The sequence below is a fragment of the Tasmannia lanceolata genome, unplaced genomic scaffold, assembly GCF_043159265.1.
Source record: "Tasmannia lanceolata isolate RefF3 unplaced genomic scaffold, GAP_Taslan_0.1 ptg000015l, whole genome shotgun sequence".
Lineage (NCBI taxonomy): Eukaryota > Viridiplantae > Streptophyta > Magnoliopsida > Canellales > Winteraceae > Tasmannia > Tasmannia lanceolata.
The window spans coordinates 34,673,182-34,699,750 of NW_027518692.1; the positions used below are offsets into that span (position 1 = coordinate 34,673,182).

Here is a 26,569-nt window from a genome sequence, read left to right on the forward strand (position 1 = left end):
TGATTCCAGCCATTCTGATCCCAACTTGCCTCTACCCTATCCAATTTGGAGTTGGCTTCATCTTTGTACTTCCATTTGAGAACATGAGTTTTAGTGGGTGTGGTTAAACCCCTAGCTTTTTTATCGTATGTTGAAATGTTGAAGTTTGGTCGCAGATTCGCCTTATTATTTATTTATTTTGATCAATAAGAAGATGTAAAACCAAAAACTGCACAAAAAAGAGCAAGAAACTCATAGCACAGCTGAGATAGTAGTGGAAAGAAAAAAAAAAGCCAAATAAAAAAAAGACAATTGATGAAATTCAGCAAGGCTCACTAACAGCCTTTCCAACACCCAACAGTCACTGCTAATTTGGACCTGAGAGAAGGATATTTGAATCTCTCCGCAGTAATTAAGAGCTATGTGCAATGTTTTGAAGCTGAACCTAAAACCCTCAGAAACTTTGAGGCCAAGTACCAAAGCCAATTGAAATTTGCTTACAATGAAATCACCTGCATCCTAGTGAATCCACCTGCATCAGTGAGGGACTCCAATAGGGCATCACAAAGAAACTAATCTTGAAAATTCCAAATTTTCCTTTTGATTAGATGATCTCCAATGAGAATTTTCCAGTGAAGGATGCGCCACATGAATGCAATCACTAGGGGAGGCAAGGAAATTACAAATATTGGGAAAAATAGGACAACTATGATCATTGCCAGCCAGAACATTGTAAGACTTGAGAGATTATTCCCCATTATGTCCAGAAGATCAAATGCGCTCATTGAGCAGGCATAGGGTGCCAAATTGACATTCTTAAGCTTGGCAAATAATAAGAAAAAATCATTAGAAACTCTTAGAGCCATACCTACTCACAAGTTTGAGTTAATGACACTGCAAGGACCCTCATTACCCATATGACCAGCAATCAATGCTCTGGGTTAACAGCTCCAGCAAAAAAAAAGTTTAGGAACACTATGGCGAGCGGCTCACTACACAACTTATAAACCCAAAAGAAAATATTCATCTTATTTCCAATACAGAAAGACAAAGTAGGGCAAAAATTTGAGGATTCAGATTTCTAGGAGTTCCAAATGATCATCATGAGAATACACTCAATGATTCCTTACATTCTAGCCATACCTTGAACAAGCATCTTATCAAGAAATGGATGAGTGTGTCTATTGATAATTCAATGCTCACACTACAGACAACATGCTTCATGGTCGAGGCAAGAAAGACCACCAGGCCCCCATATTCTGTAGCAGGTCCTAGCAATCACTTGTGATGTGACAAACATATGGCACAGGCCACATAAAAGTTTACCATTTCTTGTACTTGTAACACCCATTGAAGACATTTGTGTCAAGCATTCCGTTTGTGACATATTTGATGTCATATCTATATCATTAGAAAAGAAAAGTGCAGAACTTATGATGTTGGTTAATATGCATTTCCTCTCTAATATAATATCTTAAATATAACCAAAGGGAAGAGAAACCCCCAGAAGATGGGTATCTAGTAAATAGATTAAGTGCTACTTTACCTTCTTCAATCACCCGAAAACGCAGAAGATTGTGAATTAATTAACAAAAACAATGAAATTTTCATAGTAACACAAACAAAATTTACTAACATTGAATGTAAACAAGTTGAACACGCCACTAAAGAATTACATACCTTGAGTTGAAATTATCAAACACAAAGGAAGTCATCAAACTAAATGGCTCTTCGACCTACTGAGTATCGGATCCTGAGGGTTAAGCTGGTCCTTGACTTCCAAAGGGGTGGTAGTCTCATTCCGGGTCCTCTTGAGTTTGGGAGTCGACAGGCCTCTGTGCCTAAACCCGTAGATACGAAGGACCTGATTGTCAGCGAAATTAAAAGCCCTCTCCATGCTACTCAAGCACCTCTCAACAGGGTAATCCCCATAGCTACCACAGGGTTTACATCCAACGAAATGGGTGACAAACGGCCACCGCTCATCACCAAGCCCCGGATGGTACTTCTCGAGCATCTCCTCATAGCGATCGACCAATCCCGCCCAGTATCCATGGAGATAGTACTGGTTCTCAAGAAACACCTTATCCATCCACACATCCTGCTTCGAAAGCAACAGGTAGATCAATGCAGATTGATCGTCAGCCTCGAAGGCAGGCCTTCCCTTCAAATTAGCAGTGAGAATCTTTCCAGCCTCTTCACGAATAGTCCCTTTCGGACCCATTGGTGCCCAAGCATCCAAGAGATCGAGCGACCACTGGCAATTCCGAAACAAGAAACTCCCAGTGTTAAGCCCAATCCATGACTTCTGGTTAAAAATAAGATCTGGGTAGCCATGGAGTACAAAATTATAGTTGTGGTACTTCTGGAACGGGATCTCAAACACCATATCTGTGAATAGTGCATCACTATCCATCCACCAGATCCATTCTACTTCTGGGTGGGACAGCATAAGCCTGCGAATCAATGGGAGCTTCGCCCAATATCCCGCAAGCTCCTTATCAAGATGAGCCATATTATACACAATCTCAATCCCATGTAGCCTACAATAATCAATCTTGTTCTTGATTGCTTTAAGGAGATAGTGATCTCCAATCGGGTTATCACAAGGATTAGGCGGCGAACCAGTGACTAACAAAACCCTAGGTTTTCCATTTACGAAATTGGGGAATCCAAGGTTTTGTTGAAGCCAGAGCTTCCTCTGCTCATTCCAATCATTGATTTGGGGACCTAGGGTATAAGTGACATTAGGGTTTACCTCTGTGTCAATGTCATTGGGATCGTTGGGATCGCCATCGGATCGGATCTCAGCGAGGATCCGATTGGTTTCTTCAATGATGTTCTGTTCGGATTCAGCGGGGCTGCCGGAGAGATTTCCGACCCCGATTGTGCCACGTAGGACGAGGATTGTGATGAATCCACAGAGGATTGTGATCTTGATATTGTTGAAGGTTTTTTGGATTTGTCGGCCGCGAGGAATGCCGGAGCTCCGACTGCCTAATCTGGTGGTCGGAATACCTCCTCCCCCTCTTTTCAAATCCATGCTTTCTTGACCCATCTATACCAAATCCTTATAATTCTACCCTAGATCTCAAAAACCCTTCTCTCTCTCTCTCTCTCAGCTGCTCAACTTTTCAGGATAAAAATGTCAGAGATATGGAATTTGGGGTAATGAAATTCACTGACACGTATAAATCTCTTTCTCTCTCTCTCACATATAATTTCTCTATTAAGAGATGAAGAGAATCAAGAGATCAGAAGAGGAGAAGAACTCGCGTTCCGGAATCTACGCCACCCTTCCCACCACGTGGAACCGACACTACTGTATTTTCAAATGGACAAAAATTTTCAACAGAATGTAATAAAAATGTAAGGGTCAACGAAACGAAAACATAGGAAAAGGGACGTGATGCCTTCGCCCTCCTTTGTTTTACTTGGAACAGTTCCCATCTACTTTCTATACTAGAGAGCGTTGTCCCCAGGGTTTAAAAAGAAGAGAATCTATCATTTCCCCACACGAAAACCCATTCAATAGGAGTGCCCTTAGCTTCTTTTCTTTCTGTTTTTTTGCCGGTGGCATTCCTCTTAAAATTATGGGACAAGTAAGATACAAAGAGGTAGAAGTTGGAAAGTTGGGCCAAAATTGTGTTGATTATCGTGTGATGGTCCCTAGAAAATCCATTTAAAATATGGTTTTAATAGAGATTTTTTTGTTGTAAAAGTTTTAAACGGCTTAATAATGCTAATCACAAGGGGTGCCCTTGCAAAAATCAGCCACAATGAAACCTAAGACAGAGAGTCCTTGTCACACCCCAAACTGAGATCCCGTCTAAGCTCGTAACAGCGCCACACATTCATGATCGCAACCATGGTTTCAAATTTCGGTTTGGGAACATGTTTCATTCCTCACCGAAACCGAAATTTAGGACAGAATCCATTAAATCAAATTAACGTATACTTTATGCCGTGCATAATTTCAAATTTCGGGATAATATTCAATAATTATCCAAAAGAGAGAATCTTGGGTGAAATCCCTTAAATTCGCCCAAAATTTCAGTCAAAATAAAGTAATGTTTTGGGTAAATAGCATTTCGATTTCGCACTCAACCGAAATCTAGAATTTCGGATTTCGGTCGAAATTTAAAACCATGATCAAAACCACAAATATGTAAGGCATCACAATCAACATGTAATAAACAGAGCATTGCTAAACTAATTAAAGTCATTAAATCAAACTACTAATTCTCAAGATAATAAATAAACTATGGAAGTAACTAATTGTCCAGAGGACAACTTAAATGACAAAGAATCTAAAATGCCAACTACTGTCTGAAAACTAATCAACTGAAAATATAAAGTAAACTCTAAGTTCTTTGTCTTTCTCTCTTCCCGGTCCCACGAGACGGACCTCTTGCTCCGTTTGGTTGCCAGTTAAATTTTTGTCCCAGGAAGATTTAGTAAAATTTTGGTCGCATCCCATGTTTGGTTGCCTTTTAGCGCTAGGTTTTTTTTAATCCCACTCTTGTAATGATTGCTTGTGTGGTGAATTTTTTAATCCCACTTTTGTAATGATTGCCTTTTCATCCCATCCCAAAATAACCCCAGGAACAAAAATAAACTCAGAAACCAAAAATAAGATTGAGAAGAATTTTTTTCTACCCAACAGTTCAAGCAACCAAACAAAGGTTTTATTTTTTCCCACCATAATCCGGTCAACCAAACATGGGATTTTTATTTTACCAGGATACTTCTAGGACCTTTTTTTTCCCACCAATCTCCTAGGATTTTTTTTCTCCCACATAAATCCCAGGAACCAAAAAAAACAAACGTAAAAATAATAACAAGGGAGCTAAAGCCCAGTGAATAGACAAGTTCCAAGAAAAAAATACGAATATTAAGCATTAATAATCAAAGTAATACTGCAACTGCCATATCCACGCATCAACAGTATAATTGGCGTATCATAACTGGCAGAAACTAGTGCAATAACTGGCATAATAATTATGAACTAGGGTCCCAAAACTGGTCCAATGGTCTACTTGTTCAAGGCACGCCCTCCGCGAAACCCGTTGTAAGCCAAGTCCCCGGTAAACCAGTGGAAGACCCAATCCCCATCAAGCATTGGGCGACCATGTCCTCACAATACCCATGAGATCCTCACTAAATCCGTGAGAAATCACATCCCCGCAATACCCGTGGAAGACAATAATTTTTCACAATCCTGCGATAAATCCTATCCCCATAATACCTGCGGTAGAAAACTACTCGCTATCCAGTGAGTCAGCTCGTCCTCACGATACCTATGAGAGACTCCAGCCGTGGCTCGTACCAAGACTCCACATAGACCAAAGGAATTCTTGATGCAATTGTATCGATTCAACCGGATCCAAGCTCGGCCCACGTACCTTAGTGGTTTTCTGTTAAACTTGGGACTCACCCATGCCCCATGATATATCCTTGACTATTCCAAGTCAATAACGGCATACACATGCAATCCGATAATTCCATGCCTTAGAATTATTGTGTTAATTACTAGTAGACAATGCTACAGCTCACGTTAAAGAGTTCGATCATGATAAAGCGTACGTGCAATCTAACATGTTACTGATTCAAGTCTAGATAATCATATCTCATGCAAGAACAACGGAACATGTCTACTCACAGTAAAGTTATTCGAGAATTCCGTCATACGCAAGACCACAACTTGAGTGTTCCAACTTTCAAGGAAAGTTATCGACTCCTGCTTGGTTGGCAATGGTAGACATGTTCCGTTATGGTTACTTTAACAACCTAAGACCTGTTTAATCACCCGGAGACTGGTAGGTTGACCGACCCCTGCTTGGTTGGCTCTCACGGTTGATCGACCATGGCTCGGTTGATCGATCAACACTCTGGTCAGCCGCCCAAGTCCGGTTCAGCAGGCTGTGAGGCGCACCTTAGGTTGTTCTTTTTACGTGAAACCCCTCCTGAAAAACTTGTTTTTACTTTCCTTAACCATAAAGAACAAACTGAGTAACACTCTTATGATCTTTACATTATTTTGGCTCTTTAAGAATGACAAGAACGATAGAATCAATCCTTCACGAACCCAATTTATTGCCAAACAAACACAATGTTTTCTTCTCTTTAAGGTATGATTTTCTCTCAAGGAAATTCAAGATCATCAACCTAGATCTATGTATGTGAGTTTGAAATAAATCTCCCATCCAATCCACCAAAGAATTAATTTGTAATTGTTTAATGGAGATCAAACCCTTGTCAATTACAAACATTAGATCAAACCCTTTTTAAATTCTCCATGGCTTCTCTTTTCCGGGAAGTAGATGGAAGATCATGGAGAATCAAGGTTTAAAACAAGTATTAAACTTCTAGAATCACCACATACCTTGAGGGAAACGATTTTTCCTCCTAGGACTCCCCACGATTTTTCTCCCCCAAACTCTCCATTGGTTCTTGATCTTCTTCTAGCTTAAACATGTTTTCTCTAAGTTGTTTTTTTAGAGAAACTTGGGTTTAAATGAGTATTTATAGATGTTAATTTAAGAGTCTCAGTTTAGCTAGTGTTTAGAGGGCAAGTCTTGGCGCAGCGGTAAGGTTGCTCTATTGTGACCTCGTGGTCATGGGTTTGAGTCATGAAAACAGCTTCTCTGCAGAGCAGGGGTAAGGCTGCCTATATCTAGCCCTCCACAGACCCCGCAATGGAAGGAGCCTCGTGCACTGAGCCGCCCTTTTAGTTTAGCAAGTGTTTTGAGAGCCCAAATTAATTCAAACTAGGAAACTTCATTAATAGAATTCATGGCCTAAATACCCCTGAAAAAATGAAATTTTGTTTTGGGGTATTTCAGTCTTAATTACTTGAGTAAAACTATTAAGAGTACACTCATAAAGGAAATGAGGCAATCCCAACAAGAATGACTTCGCAAAAGGTCTTTTATGATCAATGCTAAAGCCATTTCTGGGGGTATTATAAGAGGCATAGGAGGGCATGTATACGAAATCAAGACTGTTGATCGTGTGGAATATCACGAGGCAACCCACATGGTCTTGTTCCCATCCCGAACGAACATCACGTGGCAAAGGACTACATAAATCAATAGTTAGAACCTTAAACGAGGCTTAATGGATCAATAGGCTATAATAAAGGATGACGCTTGCATATGGCGCTTAAATTTTCACGCCCTCCTATGATGCAGTCGCCCCCTTTTGACATTTTCACAGTTGTGAAGCACACAACCTATCACATCCCAATTCGAGGCTTAGTCTAGGGACGTAACAACGCCACGCATTCATGATCACAACCACGAATATGTAAGGCATCGCAATAAAAATGCAATAAACATAGCATGCTAAACCAATTAACGTTATCAAATCAAACAACTAACTATTAGAGTATTAATCGAACAGTGGAAGCAACTAAGTTGTCCAACAGATTACATAAAACATGAATCAACTAACAAGTGACAGCTACCGTCCGTATGATAATAAAACTAGAAGTGTAAAGCAAATCATAAGTTCTTTGACTTTCTCTCCTCAGTCCCGCGAGATGAATTCTCCTACTGATCTGCATCTGCAAACACAAATAATAACAAATGAGTTAAAGCTCAATAAATAATCAAAGTAATCCTGTTAACTTGCAAATCCATGTAATAACTGTATACTGGCATGCTATATGTATGGCACAAGAACTGGTGCATAATATGAACCGATATCACAACTTGCCCAATGGTCAAGGTATGCAAAGCCTGCAGTGAGCCAAGTGTTGTCGAATTTGTTGGGCAAGACACTTCCAGGAAGCTATCTATAAGATAGTAATTTCCCACATATAGCTGCAGATGGATTCTTGAAATTCTATCTCCAGGATACAATGCCCAACACTGAGAATTTTAACAAGAATGCACTTCTTGTATTCTCATTCAAAATCCACTTAGAAAAAACTTTTAAACTTATATGAAAGAAAGAAGAGAATGTCCTAAGAATAAGATTTTTTTTAATAAACTCAGATCGAGTCTTTGTATAGGCTTTGAATCGGTACAAAGACACCCTCTCACGAAGAGACTCGCACCCTTTAAAGAAGAGGCACAACTCTTCATTTATAGCCGTTTAACTGATAATTGTTTCGGTAATTAAATTAAAATTGTTTTGTTTACAGCTATAGCCGTTAGGCGTAACCGCCTTTTATTTCTTCTTCTTCCTTCCTCTCTTCTGCTTCTTCTATATATACTTATATAAACATATATTTCTCTTTTGAGAAAACGGTTTCCACACACAAGTGTAGATAAGTTATCTACACACTAGCTTAAAATACAGTGTAGGACATATTATTTGGGTGATCCAAACCATTCATTTGATTGGCCTTCACTTAGATAGGGTGTCCACAAAAAATCAGCTCCATAGGACCATCCCTACCCTACAATTTGTGGAGGAAAAATGGACGTGCATAAACCTTCACAGATCTGTCAATTTCTTGCCTCCATTGTTCGAAGGGTTAGGATGATCCTATGAAGCTGATTTGTTGGGCACACCCTATCTGTGTGAGGGCCCATCAAATGAATGCTCTGGATCACCCAAACAATGTGGGCCCCCACTGTATTTTAATCTAGTGTGTAGGTGACTTATCTACACTAGTGTGTAGAAACCGTTTTCTCTTTATATATATATATATATATATATATATATATAAAGAGAAAACTTTCACAAATCTCAAATCTCAAGACTTTGACTTTTTCTTTCAAAATACATTATTAGTAATATACTATAATTTATAATATAAAATATATTATTAGTAATAAAATATAATTTATAATATATAACACCAAGTTCCCACTAAACCTGTGGGAGACTCGATCCCCATCCATCCTTTGGGCAATCATGTCCTCACAATACCTATGAGAGACTATATCCTCATGATACCCGTGAGATATCACATCCCCTCATTACCTGAGGAAGATAACCGTTTACAATCCTGCGATAAAACCTGCCCCGGCAATACCTGCAATAGACAACTGTTTGCTATCCAGTGAATCAGCTTGTCCTCGCAATACCTACGAGAGACTAGTCCACGCATTACTTGCGAGAGACTCCAATTGCGGATCGTGCCAAGAAACCTGTAGATGAAAGGGTGATCTAGATGCAATTGTGATGACCCAACCGGATCCAAGTTTGGCACAAGGCTTACTGTTTTCTGTTTCACTTGGACACCTGTAGACCAAAGTGTAATCTAGATGCAACTGTGATGATCCAACTGGACTCAAGTTTGGCACAAGGCTTACTGTTTTCCGTTTCACTTGAACATGCCCACGTCCCATAATATATTCATGACTAATCCAAGTCAATACTGGCATACACATGCAATTTGATAATTACATAACTTGGGAAAAAAACAGGTAGACAAGGCTATAGGTCATGAAAGATGATTCAACAATAATCTATGTGTAATCCGACACACTGGGTTAATAAAGATAATCATATCAAATGCACAGCTTGCATAATTAAATTCAGAACATGTCTACTCACAAGAGAAATCTCCCACCTTTTAAACCCTAGTCTTTACTCAATTCAAGATTATGAATTTGTTTTCTTTAACTAGGACTGATTGATCTTTAAGAAAACTTACAAGATCAAAATTCAATCTTGGTGTGTGGTTTCCATGATAGATATACCTTCCAGTCATCAATAACCTTATTGGATGGAGATCAATCAAAACCTAACCACAACCCTAGATCAATATCTCTTCAAAACATCATATTTCCATGACACAAAACCATTCATGGAGAATTTAGGAACTAGAATAATAGAACTAGAACCAAATCTGATCACATACCTTAGGAAAACGATTTCCCTTCTAAGGCTCTACACCATTTTCTCCACCAATGAACTCTCTTTGCTCTTGAATTCTCTCTGTAGCCCACACATTTTCTCCACTTGGATTTTCTGCAAAATTTTGGGTGGAGATGGGTATTTATAAATCTCCCTTAAGAGTCATTAATTAGTAGGATTGCAAAAGCCATAGTTTTACAAATACCCTCCTTCCAAACGAAAATTCATCTCTCTCTCTCTCTGGCCAACCATGGGCCTTGTTTTTCTTAAAAAATACATCCAACCACGTATAGACCTCACATGGTGTATTTAAAAAAAAAAAACACTCGTGCCCAACTTGTTAAAAGATCCAAACTGTTCATTTGTCGGGCCCCGATGTAAATAGACATTTCCCTAAAAATAATCTCCATCAGATGATCTTTACTCTCCGATTCCTAGAGGTTTATGTATGGTGTCGTCCGTTTGAAGATCAGAGGGTTAGGATCATTCTACAGAGAAGATTTTATGGGCACAGCCTATTTATGTTGTGCCGAATGAATGAACGGTTTGGGTTTAATAAGAGGGGCCCATGTGAGTGTTCTTTTAAAAAGAAAAATTATAATGGTGCTGGCTCGTGTGTTGGGTGCATCAAAAGTACCGCCCTTGATATTTGATCCAACCGCGGATAAAACTTGACTCTTTTAAAAAAATACACTCATATAGGATGTTTGTAAATAGGTGTGTATATTATAAAAGGAAAAGAGGCCCCTGTTTTTTTTAACAAGGTGTGGGTTCAGGGAGGGAGACCGCTCTGAGAGAGAGAGAGAGAGAGAGAGAGAGAGAGAGAGAGAGAGAGAGAGAGAGAGAGAGAGCCCCCAAGGGTTATCTACGCCCCATGTATATCATATCAAGACCATTGATCTTGGTACCGTTAACAAGATGAGAGTCAATTTTTTATTATCTCATCTAAATAATAGTGTCTATCAAATAAACGGTCCCGATCAAGCCGATGTAATGACAGTGTGCCCGGATCAGGCTTCTAATCCACTTCTCATAGTAAGTCTTCACATAGTATCACCCCCCTTACTATTACTCAATAGTTAAAATTTGGTACTCAAGGTGGCACTACCATATTTTGATAATTACACTAAGCTATCTTGTCTTTGACCTTTTAAACAGCTGTCAAAGATTATTACAATTCCCAAAAGCATTGGAAAGCCATTTAAATAACAAAAGACAAGATGCGTTTGTGCAATTATTAAAACATGGTACATTAAGAACTTAATTGTCAAATTCTCATTGTCCGTACATGACACGACGGGAGGGTAGAAGGGCTTCTTTTCTCCAGCCGAGGACTCTCTCTCTCTCTCTCTCCAGACATTTTTAGGGTTTTTTCTGAGAAGAAAATGCATGCAATGCTCAACGAAAACGAGTAGAAATCGATAAACGTCAATCGATTTCTAAATCATCCTAATCACTTTCAATGTAAGTACTTTCCTCCTCTTTCTCCGCACATTTTTAGGGTGTTTTTTTATGCTATATTGAGAGTTTTTGTTTTCTTCGACTTTGATAGGTTATAAGAGTTTGAATTTCGAGCATTTGAAATCTGGATTCCCGCTCAATCCATCTCCCAAGGTTCGTCTTCTTTTCTTAATTTGGATCGGATTGAATGTAGGTTTTTTTTTTCCTGATTAGGGTTTTAACTTTTTCTTTTTTATTTTAGTTTTGCTCGGGTTGGGTAATCTCCATGGCCCAGCTAATGATCCGATTATCTGGGTTGTGAGATGCTCCAAATATGAAAGATTGGTAGTGGGTTTCTGCTGTTTAGGGCGATTCTGAAACCAGATAGTGTCTGTCTCTCTGGAGGGGTTAGGGTTAGGGTTTGGTGTTAGGGCTTGGAGATATGATCAAACAAATACTCGGGAGGCTGCCCCGAAAGCCGTCATCAAAATCATCATCTAACAACGATAGCAACAACGGTGATGGAGGGGCTTGCGGCCCTCCATCTGTAAATTCTTCCAATTCAGTTGGTGCTGGTCTTGTTAGTAATTCTTCTAACAATTCGAGGGCAAATTCGAGTCTTTCTAAGGGTTCAAATTCAGCTCAAAACGCTTCCCGAACTACTAACAATGTGGGTTCTGCCCCCCAGTCTTCCTCTACGAATAAATCGACCCTAGGCAAGAAATCGGGCCCCACTGTTCTCCCATCTGGTGGGATTAGCAATGCCACCTTAGCTTCTTCTGCTTATGAGGCATTGCCTAGTTTCCGCGAAGTTCCTAGCTCTGAGAAGCAGAACTTATTTATAAGGAAAATAAACATGTGTTGCGTTGTATTTGATTTCACCGACCCGTCGAAGAACCTTAAAGAAAAGGATGTAAAACGGCAGACACTGCTTGAGCTTGTTGACTATATAACCTCAGTTACCACCAAGTTCAATGAGATTGTAATGCAAGAAATTACAAAGATGGTGGCTGTTAATTTGTTCCGGACATTTCCGTCATCAAACCATGATAACAAGCTCCTGGATACGTTTGATTTGGAGGACGAGGAACCAATGATGGAACCTGCTTGGCCCCACTTGCAGATTGTATATGAGTTTCTGTTAAGGTTCATTGCATCATCAGAGACAGACGCTAAGCTGGCTAAGAGATACATTGACCATTCATTCGTATTGAGATTGCTCGATCTATTTGACTCCGAGGACCAAAGGGAGCGAGAGTATTTAAAGACGATACTCCACCGTATTTATGGGAAATTTATGGTGCATCGCCCCTTCATTAGGAAAGCCATCAACAACATATTTTACCGTTTTATATTCGAGACGGAAAAGCACAATGGGATTGCTGAGTTGCTTGAGATATTGGGAAGTATAATCAACGGGTTTGCTTTGCCGTTGAAAGAAGAGCATAAGTTGTTCCTCGTCCGAGCTTTGATTCCCTTGCACAAACCCAAGTGTGTGTCCATGTACCATCAGCAATTGTCGTATTGTATTACTCAGTTTGTGGAGAAAGACTTCAAGTTGGCTGATACTGTGATTAGAGGTCTTTTGAAGTATTGGCCAATTACTAATAGTTCAAAGGAGGTTATGTTCTTAAGTGAGCTGGAGGAAGTTCTAGAAGCCACCCAGGCAGCAGAGTTTCAGCGTTGCATGGTGCCATTGTTCCGCCAGATCAGTCGCTGTCTGAACAGCTCCCACTTTCAGGTATTGAGTTCACATGGTAATAATCAATTATAATTTTACACGTTTACTCTTCCATGGTTGGGGCTCTTCCTGTCCACTCTCAGGTAGTGAGTTCACATATCTTTTCTTCTTTTTTTTTTCCATTTTATTTCCTTGTATCTTTCAGTTGTGCTTTCATACATACTACCAATGCTGCTACTATTACTTTATGAACTAATCCGTGTATGTTACTACTTAATCTTCCATATATTTTTTTGCCATGCGGTCAGAAGTTTTAACATCACTTTACAAATTTCATCCCAAGTCTTTGCTTTACAGTTTTTCATATCTTATTTGTTTTCTGCAGTTTTGGTACTGAATTCATGTTGGATGCCAATGTGTACGTTCCGCTTCAAAATTGTCGTTCTGATAGATATGCTTGGTTTTCTAACTGCTTTTTTGAATGGAGGTTTTCTAACTTCTTTAAGGATTAAAAGTATGTGATGCGGATGAAATTCCCTTCACAGTCCTTTTCCAACATTGGTTTTGTTACTTTTCTCAATTTAGTAATGTGTATGCATTTGGGCATGTTATAAGGGAAGAAATAGCTGCAGGAAATCCATCCCTTATTTATATGCTTGATAAAATGAGAGAACCAATCTCCTGGTAATTGTAAGATGATTGAAGTTTTTAGATTTCTCTTGATTGGGAGATAAACTATTAGTCAAATGTTGTTATAGTTTCTTGTATCTGTGCATCCATTCCCTTTCAATTTGGCATTGTTATGACTGTCAGCACATCTAAACTCTATTCATGTTTTATTAGTCGAACCTAACCAACATTGACTTATTTATGCCCTAAGAAGCTATTGAACACAATCCTTTTGGTGGTTGCATGCAAGGTTGTTAAGCCCTTGTATAGGTATTAGTTCATACCAATGGTTCTATATGGGTAGGTGGGTACAAAAGTTGTCTCAGGTCTTTAATCAATCTGCCGAGGATGTGCCATTGCTATTTCGGTCTGTAAATAGTTCCAGCCTCTTACTTTTTTTTTATCAAACACACACGCACGCACACATAGATTCTAGAGATTGCCCTCCATCCACATAAATTAGGCCAACTGCATTCCCTTTTTTTCTCAATGATAATAAGAGAGTTTATTAAGAGGAAGCAGAACAAAAAAAAAACAGTAATTCCTTTCAAAACACACACACACACACACCAAAAAAAACAAAGTAAGCCTAAATGCAATGTGTCTACTCAACTCCCGTGATAAATCATTGACTTAATGCAGAGCATGATGCAAAGGAACACCGATATCCGTTGTTAAACTAAATTACTAATCAGTTGGCCAAAGCTCTTGTTTGATGTTGAATTAACTGTGTGAGAAGAATCTCGTTCGACAAGCAACTTCACACCTCATCTAGGGTTGACTTCTAGGTTCTCTCTATGGCACAATGCATGCCATAATTTTGGGACTCTTAACGACATGCCACCGTCAAGAGGGCACCTGTAAGTGTGGAAGCTTTTACTCAATATAATCCTGCCCTCTCTAGTGCTATAAATCCAGCACTTAGAAAATGAGCCATTTGCTTTTAACTTTGTGTAAATAGGAAGCAGTTGTCAGGAGGAACTAAGCACTTTAGTCATAGAAGTCTCATCATTGAATCAGTGAACTTTATCATTATCATTTAGTTTGTCGCTGATTGTTACCATGAGGGATGCAAATTTTCAGTATGTGACTACTTTATGCTGTGATGATGTTTTTTCTGACCCGGTGAGCAAGTTTGAGTTTTAACATAGACTACCAATGATTTAAATATCGATTTAATGTTTAAGAGTTTCAACTAAAGTTGGTTTAGGATGTGATTGAATGATTGTTTTAGTTTATGGATTTCCTTTGAGAACTAAGAAGTGGCGCTTTAAGATTGTTTTATTGATGCACATAGATCTAGGAAAGCAAGAGAACTTGATGAAATTTTCTTCGATTTGCTGATGATGGCCAAAGATTGAAGTACATGCCATTATTGTTTTGGGTATAGTAATTTATTCAGTGTCCGGGCTGCGAGCTTGGGAAGGATAGTGAACATTGTTGAAACTACAATGTATCTGATAAAAAAAATAAAAGAAAGAACTTCTGCACCTTCTTTCAACAATGTTCACTATCCTTCCCAACTAGTTTGGGAGAAAGGCTTAGTTGAGTTGAGTTGTATACATTTTAGTCTTCTCTTTCATCTTTGAGAAGATGTTTTAATGTGAACGACTGGATGTTGGTGGTTTTAGCTGTTGAACTTAACTTTGTATTGTTGTTTTTCAGAGGAATAAATCGTTCAAAACGATCAGATTCTTTTCCCAACTGTTTATTTCTTTGAAATTTAGTTTAGGTGTAAGTGGGGACTAGTTTATTTACATTGAGAGGATTAGCAGCACATAGTTAGAAATGGTTTTTTGTTTGTTTATGTACATGAGCAATATTTTTCCAGGAAACAAAAGATTTTGATACTGTAGAGGTGCTGGTTTAGAACTTTCAGTAGCTACTAGAAACGAGCCTCGATGCTCGAGTGTAGCAGCAATCTGACCGATATAGAGTTGGTAGTTATTGTCACAATGGATGTGGGCCAAGAGGAGTTCAGGGTTCAAGCTAAACATTTTTAGAATAGATTAGTAGAGTATACAAAGGGTACTGGATCAACTTTTCGAGAGATAGATGGTGCAAGGAGGAGCCGTTAATGGAGTGCTTCCCTGACCTTTATGTACCGGCTTCGTTAATGGAGTGCTTCCCTGACCTTTATGTACCGGCTTCTAATAAAAATGCTTCGGTGCAAGATTGTTTTGAATGGTTAGAGGAGTAGATCTCATGGACGTTTAAAATGAGACGACATTTCTTCAGTAGAGAGATTGATCGGTGGATATATTCTTAGATGCTCTTGATTCCACTTTCATCAAGAAGGCTTGCAAATAAGAGGATTTGGATCTGGAATTCTTCCTGGGTTTTTTGTGTCTAAGTCTTTCTATCGTCATTTTGCTCATAGCCCACTATCCTTCACTTTTGTAGAGTTTGGAACATTCATGTGCTGCCTAGAGTTTGTGCGTTTGGATGGACTTCCCATTAGGATAAGATCTTAACTGTTGACCACCTGTGAAACCATAAGGTCATAATAGTTGATCATCGTGCCCTCTATTTAGATATTTAGAGGCAGGCGAATTAGTAACCATATGTTCCTTCACTGCAAGATCGCTAGATGTTTGGAACCACATTCTGTAGAGATTCGGGGTGTCATGGGTGTTTTTGTGTCTGATTTATTAGGTTGCTGGTTTTATGTGCCTTGCCTTGGCCAAGGAAAGAGGGTTTTGTGGAGAATGGTGATGTTGGCCACTATTTGGGTCTTGTGGAAGGAATGGAATGCTCACATCTTCAAAAACTATGCCATATAGGTCCTTTCTTTATGTACATGAAGATTCCATTACTTGTCGAGAATCTTCAAGACGGCTTTGTGAATTGAGCTGGTTTGGGTTTTTGGATTGGTCTGCATTGTGCAATACTCACTGGTTGATAGAAGCTTCAGTAATCGATGGGGTGTTGACCTATGTAGGCAACTGTCTGTGTTTTTGTACAGCTTGTTGGTTCTTCATGGTGTTAATATTATTGAATACCTGTCATCCTGGCCATTGTTTTGTTTGGGAATAAAATTTGTCATCTTTCAAAAAAAAAAATGAAGATTTTATAGCTTGTCATTTCTTGGGCGAAGTCCCTGCCTTGCTTCAAGTTCATCTCTAGTATAGATTATGATGATTCTGGGGTAGATTTGCTTGAGTAAGGAAAGAGTGAAGCTGCGTTCCCCTTGTTGAAGATCTTAGGACCCAGGTACGGTGAAATTAATTTTTGATGGGCCTAGCATTGGTAACCTAGAAGATCTCCTTAGGGATAAGGAAGGAGCTACAGGGTGGGCTTTCTCTGGTCCCATTGGGGTCAAGGACTTTGATGAGGCCGAAGTGAGGGCGATATTGGACAACATCGAGCCCATGGAGAGAAGGGACTTGGCTAGGCTGATCGTGGAAGGTGACTCCCTTACCGTCATCAGATGGTAGGATGGGAGCAGCCCTCACCCGTGAAGATTCATGGTTTTTATTGAAGAGATTCAGAACCTGCTTGATGGGTATCTGGTCATCTTTCACCATGTTAGGAGGTCAACCAACACTGCATCTCAAGTGAAATTACAATAGGATGCTGCCAAAGGCTAAGACTACTAAGGGAACCCGGTCACCCCTTGACTAGAATGGAAAGATCGCTTGGCCTGAGAGGGAGTCGATTGGGCCACCTTGGAGATCTTCGATTTTCTCCCTTCGTGATATACTGATATTCCTTTGCGCTTTTAGCATGTTCTACTGTTTGTTTTTGTGGTTTTTTTTGTTATTTGGCCATATGGGTTGCGGGATCTCTCCTCCCTTTCTCATTAATAAAATTAATCATCTTTCAAGAAAAAAAGATGGAGCTTTTGAATCAAGAAAAGTCTTGGAGGCGGCATATGATTTTGATTACAAATGCCACTTTTACTCTTGTGGCTAAGTTCGCATCGTTCGGGTCCTTAGATCAATAGCTGACATCCAGAGTTGGCCTCTTCACCAGATTGATGTGAAGAGTGCCATCTTCTATGGAAATCTCAGTGTTGGCCTCTTCACCAGCTTGACGTGAAGAGTGCCTTCTTGCATGGAAATCTCAGGGAGGAAGTGCCAACTTCTCCACTTGGTTTTCTACTTTAGAGGAAGGATGAGAAGGTGTGTCGCCCTCGTAAGTCTATCTATAGTCTTAAGGCAGTTGCCATAGGCATGATTTCAACGTTTCGATCGAGTGATACAGGACACATGACACGGACTTTTGGTAATGCCGATTAGATCATACAAAATACACTGCCCATGTTTTTTAACTTCAAAAATCTGACCAAGCTCCCCTTTCACACGCGTTATGAAGGAGGTATCGTCTCTACTGAGGATCATGTTTCTTTCTTAGAGGAAGTATGTCCTTGATCTCCTGGAAGGACACTGGAGTGCAAGCCCTCCCATTCCCCCATGCTAATGAGGGTGATCTTGTTCCCAATCCTCTGGAGTACCAATGCTTGGTGTGTCGTATTATCGACTTGACTATCACACGACTGAATATTACCTTTGCGGTCAGCACAGCCAATTCATGCATGCTCCTCAGTCTCCTCATCTAGCTGCTGTTTATCACATCCTTTCGCTACAAGTCAAACCCTAGCTGTGGACTTGTTTATCGTCGTCATTGTCGTCTGAATATCACTGGTTACACTGATGCTTATTGTGCATGTTCAGCTACTAATCGTCGCTCCACATCTGGATATTGTAGGGGTGCAACTCAGGTCGGGTTGGATCGAGTTGAGGCCAACCCTAGCCCAACTCGAGATAGCATTCACTTTCCAAATTCGTCCGCATAGGGCTGCCTTATCAATGCTTCTCGTAGGGCTGTTGTTGAGAGTTACGAAAATAAAATAGATTAGTTCAATATGCCTCTACTGCAACTGCGATAACTTCAGTTGGCGGAAAAGATGCAGAAGCTGCAAGCAAGATAAAGTGAAATCGATCTCTCCAACTGCTACGCTTTATGTGTGTGTGGTGGTGGTGGGGGGGGGGGGGGAGGAGGAGGACCTCAAAGGGGGAGTTAAGCTAAGGGTAGGCAGTAGCCTTGGGGACTGGTTTTGCCCCCTGTAAGTACCTTAACTTCAAGTGGCGGGATAAATTCCGTTGTTGTTGACAGGTTAGAAACCTTCCAAAATGGGTAACCTGTACTAGCCCAACACCCCTTGTGGAGGTTGATTGTGGTGAGGGCGAGCGGTGGCCTGCCACTGGTAAAATTTTCTCACATGAGGTCGGAGGGAACTCGACCTTATCCATCTTGAGTAGGGAAGTGGAAGTACGAATGGATACTCTAAAAGCCTGTCTGATAGGGAAAAAGAGTGACCATAATGGGACTTTAGAGGATCTTTGGCTTTGGGCACAAAAGTCTTGAGATATTCCATCTTTACAATGCCCCTGTATCTTGGCGAAGGACGAGCTCCTTTTTATGTTTGAATCAGAAAAGCAGGCCTCACAGATCCTCACTAAGGGACCTAAGGAATCAATTGCTCTCTCTCTCATCGTGGAATAGGGATTTTCTTCAAGGTGAGGAAGCTCTCTGGGTCAATTTCTATGGTATCTCTTTACATGCTTGGGCCATATCAATGGTGGAGGCTATAGGGAGCCTCTTTGGTAAGGTTCTAGAAACAAAGATGGAAGGTAATTACCAGCATTGTATGAGCTTTGTCTCGGCCAAAATTCTACCTCCCCGATGGAATTTTTCAGGTTCCTTCGTTAAAATCAGGATCCACGACCACATCTATACCATCAAGATTGAAATTCAAGCAAAAAAAGGTGAATGTTCAGCCATTTTTTAACCCTCCAGCTATTTGGGGCGGCGACCGCCTTCTTTTATTGAAACTCCTACGGGTCTTGTTGGCTTGGGTAATTCGACAATGCCACCGGTCGAAGGCCCTCCGAAGGTTCATGGTTGGCTCTCCGGTGAACCCTTGGAACCCTTGCTGAATTCAAATTTCAAATCTAACCAATCATATTTCAATGGCGCGCTGCCCAAGGATGGACCTGAGAAAGGGCATGAGAAAGGTGTGGTGGGACTTGGAAACAAGAGTTTTGGTCAAACTTGCCTGTCTCTTGCTGGGCCCGATTCCAAGTAAAATGACCCTCTTACTCCTAGAAGGAAAGCTGTTTGGCTGGATCATTCCACCAGGAAGAGTAAAAAATCTGTCCATTATCCAAAAGTAAGGAACACTTACGAATCCCTCAAATCTCGAGTTTCTGGTGAGTCATCTTGGTTTAAAACTCAAGACCAGGATGGCAAGGTCAAAAGAAAAGTTTCTTAAAAGCAATTTGGAGAAATCTTCGGGAGCTACTTTAGTAGGGGTAAAGGAGAAAAGTTGTAGCCGGCTTCCAAAATCTCTCAAACCATTTTCCCATTTGCCTGGCGTAGGTTTTGCTTATGGATAAGTTACCAGTAGCTTTCCCCTAGTCGGTAGAATATTTTGGTTTTTTGGGGGAGTGGGGGCTCCACTTTATGGTGTTTTCACTAGACTTGAGGCTATAGAGGCCAAAGCGTACTGCAGAAGTTTCCCTTATTTTATTATTTCTTGGATGTTGGGGAGTGGGCCACAATTCTTATCTATTTAACATTTTAGTTCTAAAAGAAGCATTTGTCAGGATTACGCTACCCTTCTCGACGTGTCTCCGCGTGGAGCGCATTTCTCTTTATTTAGCTCTTTTATCTAGGAGTAGGAAGTTGTAAAAGGTTTGGGATTGGAATTAGAGGGCATCACTAGTACAGTATCTTGAAGGGGAGTAAGAAGCACAGAGGAGAGTTCATTGGATTTATTTGGTATAACTGGGCGATCCGTTCTCATCCTCAACCAAACAGAAATGGATAATCAAGGTAATACGCACGGTTCATCTTCATGTTCTGGAGGTCGGAACAGGTGGTTGTTTATGGAGATTTTGGTTTTAGAAAAAATTCTTAAGAGGACGAGGACGATGTTCTATGATGAAGAGAGGGCTTCCATTAATGACCCAACCCATAAAGAGATGTCGGGAGATCTTCTCCGGAAGCAATGGAAATTATTTAAGCTAGACCCAAGACTGCCCTTGGACACTTTATAGTCTCTGTGGGACAGACACGGTCAAAGACACTCATTCGTTGTTGCATAAACATCCTTTCTTCAAACTAATTTTGAACGAAGAAGGGGTTGCGAGGAGGCGGAACTGGGAAGCTAACAAGGTGGTGGGCATCCGGCTGGTGGAAGAAAGGATTGCTAGCATAAAAAATCCTGGATTCTTGGATCGGGTTCCGGAGGATCTTCTCATTGAAATGCCAGATTTTCAAATCCAGCACATCTTGGAGGAGTTGGAGAAGTGTTCGGCATAAGTGAGCCGTTTAAAGATGAGTTGATGTTCGAATTTTCTGAAAGAAGGGTGGTTTCCATAGCGTTTGGGACATTGTTAGAATTTTAGGTCTTTTTGGTGACATAAGTACAAATGCGGAGGATTAGAGGAATTTTTTGGGTGTTCGAGGTCATAGCATATGGTATCTTTTGTTCTGTTCTTGGGACTCCTGGTCGCAACCCATGTAAAGATGTTTGAAAGATTGAAATAAACTGTCATTTTTCAAAAAGAATATGTTCTTTCTTTTATATAGGCATGAGATGGATATGGAATGATGGATTTAAGGGCCTTTTGGTACTTTGAGTTCGATTTATGGATTTATTAACAAATATTGAGTTAAGTATTAATCACATAGTTATATACACACGACTTTACATCGTTGTCTTCTTAAATTTATGCAATGAAACACCATACCGTACTCGAGATCAATTAGTTAGTGTAGAGTATTGTGAAGAGAGCCTTTGTTGGTACATGTGGCTGAATGTCTTACATCAACAACCGTTTGGCACACCTCTATCATACAAAAGTACATATACATTGTGAGAGATCTTGACTTTTAAAAGCTTTTGATATTTTTGCCAAATTTTTGTAGTCATTTGATTCTCAGTCATGAAAACTTTTATTGCTACTTAATGATGAAAGTATTTCAAGGGTTTTTGTTTGTTTGTTTGTTTGGGTCTTTTTTTAATCTAGAAACTAATTAAAATTGGTTCAAATGGCTTTATTTGATATTTGGGACTGTCGTGAAATTTGGCACCCTTATATTATGTTCCTCTTCATGGTATATTTGTGATTTCTTTGTTGTTTTTCATGAAAGATTGTCTTGGACCCATGGTTTTAAATTTCGGATTTCGGTCGGGACCGAAACCGAAATTTGAAATTTTGGTCCGAAATTTCGGAAGGTCCGAAATTAATTAAATAATATTTTTTAATCATTACCGAATTTCGGCCCGAAATTTCGGATTTCGGTGGGGTCCGAAATGGGTACCGAAACCAAAATTTAAAACCTTGCTTGGACCATGATTTTATACTGTTTGTTCTATCTGCTGTGATGATTTAGAATCCACATGGATGGTGGTTTTACATACATGATTGATCCCACACGGATAGCATACATGATTGGATGCTTATTACTTTATTAGTGTATGTGTGTATGGTTTTTGTGAGGTGTGTGTCTACGTCTGGACTCTTCTGTTATCCATTGTTTTTGTTCTAATTCGTCACCTAGCACCTTGATCAATTCAAAGATGAAATCTAATTAGGGTATTGATTTAATGGACAACTTGAGGATGTAGATTACTATTGTCAAATTGCATCATAGTTATCTTGAATGGGCACATCCTATCAGAGTGTGTATTAATCGACGGATGAATCTATGATATTAATAGAAGACTCAAGGAAACTTCCCCTAAAGCTCCCTTGTATGGAGAGGGGGAAGTTGAGAATCCGGTTGTCTTGGTTGGTCGTGATTTAAAATTTTTCCACCGAAACCGACATGTTTACATATACATCCCCACTGAAATGCATTCTGAGATATAAAACGTAAGTGTATTAGTATTAGTAGTATACCATTCAAAAAAAAAAGGAAGAGTATTAGTAGGATACTATACCACTATGCATTACATAATTATATTTATTTGAATTGTATATGAAAATTAGTTTATGCATAACTTATAAATCAGACATTCGCTATATGTTTGATGTTGTTATTATGAGTGATTTTTTTATTTATATGATGGTTTTTTAGTGTATTTCTGCTTATTCTAGCACTTCCGGAAGTTTTATCTTAAATGTGCTTCATTTGTGTTTCCATTACAATTTTCGTAATTTTACGGGATGCCCACTGAAATTTCCATTCGAAACCCACATGGTTCCATTTCCATTGACGATCAAAATGCATACTGAAACCGAAACTTGAAACCTTGACTTTAGTCCAATAAACAATTAGTCGAGGGCTTCTTCTGTTTCCACACCACTAGAGAATTTGGGGATAAAGTTTTTGTTAGATTTATCAGTTGCATCAGGAAACTGTGACTCTGTCAATGGGAAAGTGACTGACTTTTCATGCTTTTCAGAGTAAGTAGGAGGAATTGAATAACTACTAAGTACTAACCAATTGTTCCCATTATTGAGACACTGTAGAAACTAACAGAACCTCGAAGGATATTTTAATTCCTTGCAAGATTAAACCTAGAATCCGCTGACTTCTGGTGTAAGCCTGTAAGCATCATTTCAGTTATTAATCAGCTGATTAAAGGCGTACACGTGAAGCATTCTAGTAGTAGAGCAAGTTTTAGATATCAATGGAGGAGTAGTATTATGGGCATTCAGAGGTCCGATTCGGGTTGCAGATGTAAACGAGGCGGAAGTCGGGGCTATTCACCAAGGAATTAAAATGTTTCACAACGTGGATTTGAACAAGGTAGAGATTGAATGGGACCCTCTTAACATCATCCAGTGGCTTAGAGGTTCTCATGTGGCTCCTTGGAGATTTGCAGCCTTATTTGACGAGATTTGGGATAGATTGGGTTTGGCATCGGTCTCTTTCCTCCATGTGATGCGAGGCGGTCTGCCAACGGGGAGGCGGACAGACTGGCGAGAGAGGGTGTTTCTAGGGAGAGTTTAGAGCATTTTGATCTTATCCCTCCCTAAATTCTGATTTCGTTTGTTGTATGTTACTTTGTTTTTTTCTTTTTTCTGTTAGCCTCCTTTTCATCGTAGCTTGGGGACCCTCTCGGTCTCGTTTTCATTAATGAAATCCTTTCAACATTCAGAAAATAAAAATAAAATATTCAAGTACATTTCTAAGATTTGGAAAACACCCTCAATACTTGACCAAAGAGGCACATAATGTCCACAATGGATGAACTTGGTTAGATATGTCTGTAAAGAAAAAGAAGCAACCTTTTGTGAAACTGTGTGTCAGAACAAAACAACCTTTAATGCAACTGTGAATGTTAGAACCTCACTGATATTTATTTCTCATTATAGCTGACTCAGTATTTAGTTTTTCTTTAATAGTTTGGTTTTACTACTGTTATTTTTTTTCAGGTGGCGGAACGAGCCTTATTTCTCTGGAACAATGACCACATACGGAACTTGATCACGCAGAATCGGAAGGTGATACTTCCCATCATCTTCCCAGCCTTGGAGAAAAACACCAGGACCCATTGGAACCAGGCTGTCCAGAGCTTGACCCTGAACGTAAGGAGGATTTTCTCGGATGCTGATTCAGAGCTCTTCGAGGAGTGCTTAATCAGATTCCAAGAAGACGAAGCCAGGGAGACAGAGATGCAAGAGAAGAGGGAATTGACTTGGAAGCGCTTGGAAGATGTCGCAGCCTCCAAAGCTATTAGTAATGAGGCAGTTCTCGTCTCTCGGTTTGTCACTTCCCTTAGCATGACGAGCACAAGCCCACGAGCTACCGTTGGCAGTTGAATTTCCCTCGAATTTCCCTCTTGGATTCCTCGGGTTCCTACAGTTTCAGTACATGCTGAAGGTTTCTAGATTTGCAGACCCCTGAAATCAAACCCCACAATGGGAAGAGAAACGACGAAGAATGGTTCCTTTGTCATTCTCACTCAGGTTGGTGGATCTGTTTTTTTCTCAATTTTTTCTTTGGGTTTTGTTTAATCTCTTTTGGGGCCTTGTTCCATGTTAGCCATGGAAGTGTAAGTGTGTGTATTATAAGGGATTGGGTTATAGAGGAAGCTTCCCTGTGAATTTCCTACATGATATGTTTATTTTGTATGTTGCACCTGACTCTCTTCTTGTGCTTTTGCCTGGTATTTTTTTTGCTTCAAGGCGTCATGACTCTTCTTTTATATTGTTTTCATGAAATTATAAGACTCTCTTGTACATAACTCTCTCTCTCTCTCTCTCTGTGTGTGTGTGTGTGTGTGTGTTTTATTCTGATAGATGAATGCTTTAGTGTGAAGCTACTTCATTGTAATGCATTGTAGTACACTAACTGTTCCATAGATTGACCTTGTAAGACACAACTCAGAGTCACGCAAGAGCTCGATTGATCTTATAAGACACAACTCAGAGTCACGCAAGAGCTCGATTGACCTTGCAAGACACAACTCAGAGTCACGCAAGAGCTCGATTGACCTTGTAAGACACAACTCAGAGTCACGCAAGAGCTCAACTAAAGGGAGTCGACTTGGGTGAGTTCACTGTGCAAAACCTTCCAAAAAGATGAGTTTTCAAAACCCTTTGCTTATGACAAAAATTGTTACAATAACATCAGCAGTATGGCCCCACTTGATGGACGTCTATTTACTTATTTATCCTCTAATACCATCTTGATTGTCCTGGGTTTACATTTATGCTGAGGTTGAATTATTTCCTTTTATATGAGGCCAAAATGGAATGAGAGAAGATAGTGAAATCGAGAGCAAATAACATACATATCATGCTTTAAGAGTTCATACATCCTTAACGAAAACAGGCTTCTCTTTTGTTCCTTCATTCCCTTCAATATGAAATCTTCTTCACTGGTTTCTCTGCCTGTAATTGGACTCCCGAGTTAGTTTGATAATAAGCCCATGTTTGGCAACCATGATTTTTTTTTCCCCATGGAATAGTAGTTTATCAAGTGGTGAATGAGGGTTATGGAGTATGGGACTTCCATGCTCCGTAGCCCTCTCTAATCATTTGATATACTAAAATTCCATGGAAAACATGGCATAAAGGTTAACACAGTTTACTTCAACTCTTATTACCCATACCCAGCCTCTTAACGGAATCAGTCGCTCCCTGATCTTCTCAAATTTGGACTGAAGCAGGTATTTTCCTTTGGTTCTGATGTCGTCGCTCTGTTGAGAAAACATGATATTTGATTATAAGAATGAGTTTCAATTCACACCCAGAATGTAAAACATTCTGATATTGCTTTCTTAAGATGAACTTCTTTGACAACAGATCTAAGATGAGTTTACTCACAATTTCTTTTCAATATGAACTTTGTAACAACAGTATCATCACATCAAGCAACTGTGATAGTAGCAAGGTTTGCAAATATTGTTTTAGTGTTTGATAAATATAAAAGAAGGATATGAATGCATATATCTATGTTGTCCAAGAAAATGAGACCTACATTTAAACATTTAAAATTTATTTTCCACTTGTAGAAGGAAGGATTTGTTTATCCCATTCCATTAAAAATTTCTGATGGATAAATTTTTCTTGGAATTTTTTTCCCTGTTCACGATTTTGAGGGAAATTATATGATTATAGTTAATTTAAAGTTTAAAGGGATATTATCTTAATAAAAATTGAAATGGGTTTCATGGGTTGTAAAAGTAGGAACTTTCAGAAATATTTTTCCTTTCCCAACATTTCATGACTGTACATAATGGAATCCTCTACAGATTGGTGGGTTGGGATCATCCTACAAAGTGGGCCCACAGTACTTTTTGAAAAATACTGGACTTCACGCCCACACAGCATATAGAATCTCATTATAATTGTGATCTAGTTATGCTAAGACAGAGATTTCAAATAAGTCCAAAATTAGAATTTGATGTGCATAAAATTAGAAGAGAGACAGTGAACTTACTCTGTGAGAGTCCTTCTGATTTAGCCTTGGACTTGTTGTCACTTGTGTGTGTTTGTCTTGGCGCAAGTCATTTGC

General features: G+C 39.5%; 1 protein-coding gene and 1 pseudogene across 1 annotated transcript; one reads left to right on the plus strand and one right to left on the minus strand.

The window, feature by feature from the left end:
- Positions 1 to 1,534: 1,534 nt before the first annotated feature.
- Positions 1,535 to 3,420, minus strand: LOC143846813 (putative xyloglucan 6-xylosyltransferase 5 pseudogene; annotated as a pseudogene).
- A 7,668-nt stretch (positions 3,421 to 11,088) lies between these two features.
- On the plus strand, positions 11,089 to 24,794 carry LOC143846815 (serine/threonine protein phosphatase 2A 59 kDa regulatory subunit B' gamma isoform-like). Its single transcript, XM_077355383.1, has 4 exons — positions 11,089 to 11,259; positions 11,348 to 11,409; positions 11,498 to 12,976; positions 23,983 to 24,794. The coding sequence occupies exons 3-4, from the start codon at positions 11,678 to 11,680 to the stop codon at positions 24,367 to 24,369; spliced, it is 1,686 nt and encodes a 561-aa protein (XP_077211498.1). The 5' UTR covers positions 11,089 to 11,259; positions 11,348 to 11,409; positions 11,498 to 11,677; the 3' UTR covers positions 24,370 to 24,794.
- Positions 24,795 to 26,569: the final 1,775 nt, after the last annotated feature.

What these genes read in the sequence shown, in the direction of transcription:
- LOC143846815 (XM_077355383.1), top strand. Translation starts at nt 11,678, where the DNA reads ATGATCAAACAAATACTCGGGAGGCTGCCCCGAAAGCCGTCATCAAAA. An exon ending in TGAACAGCTCCCACTTTCAG is followed by an intron (nt 12,977 to 23,982) that starts GTATTGAGTTCA and finishes ATTTTTTTTCAG; the next exon opens with GTGGCGGAACGAGCCTTATT.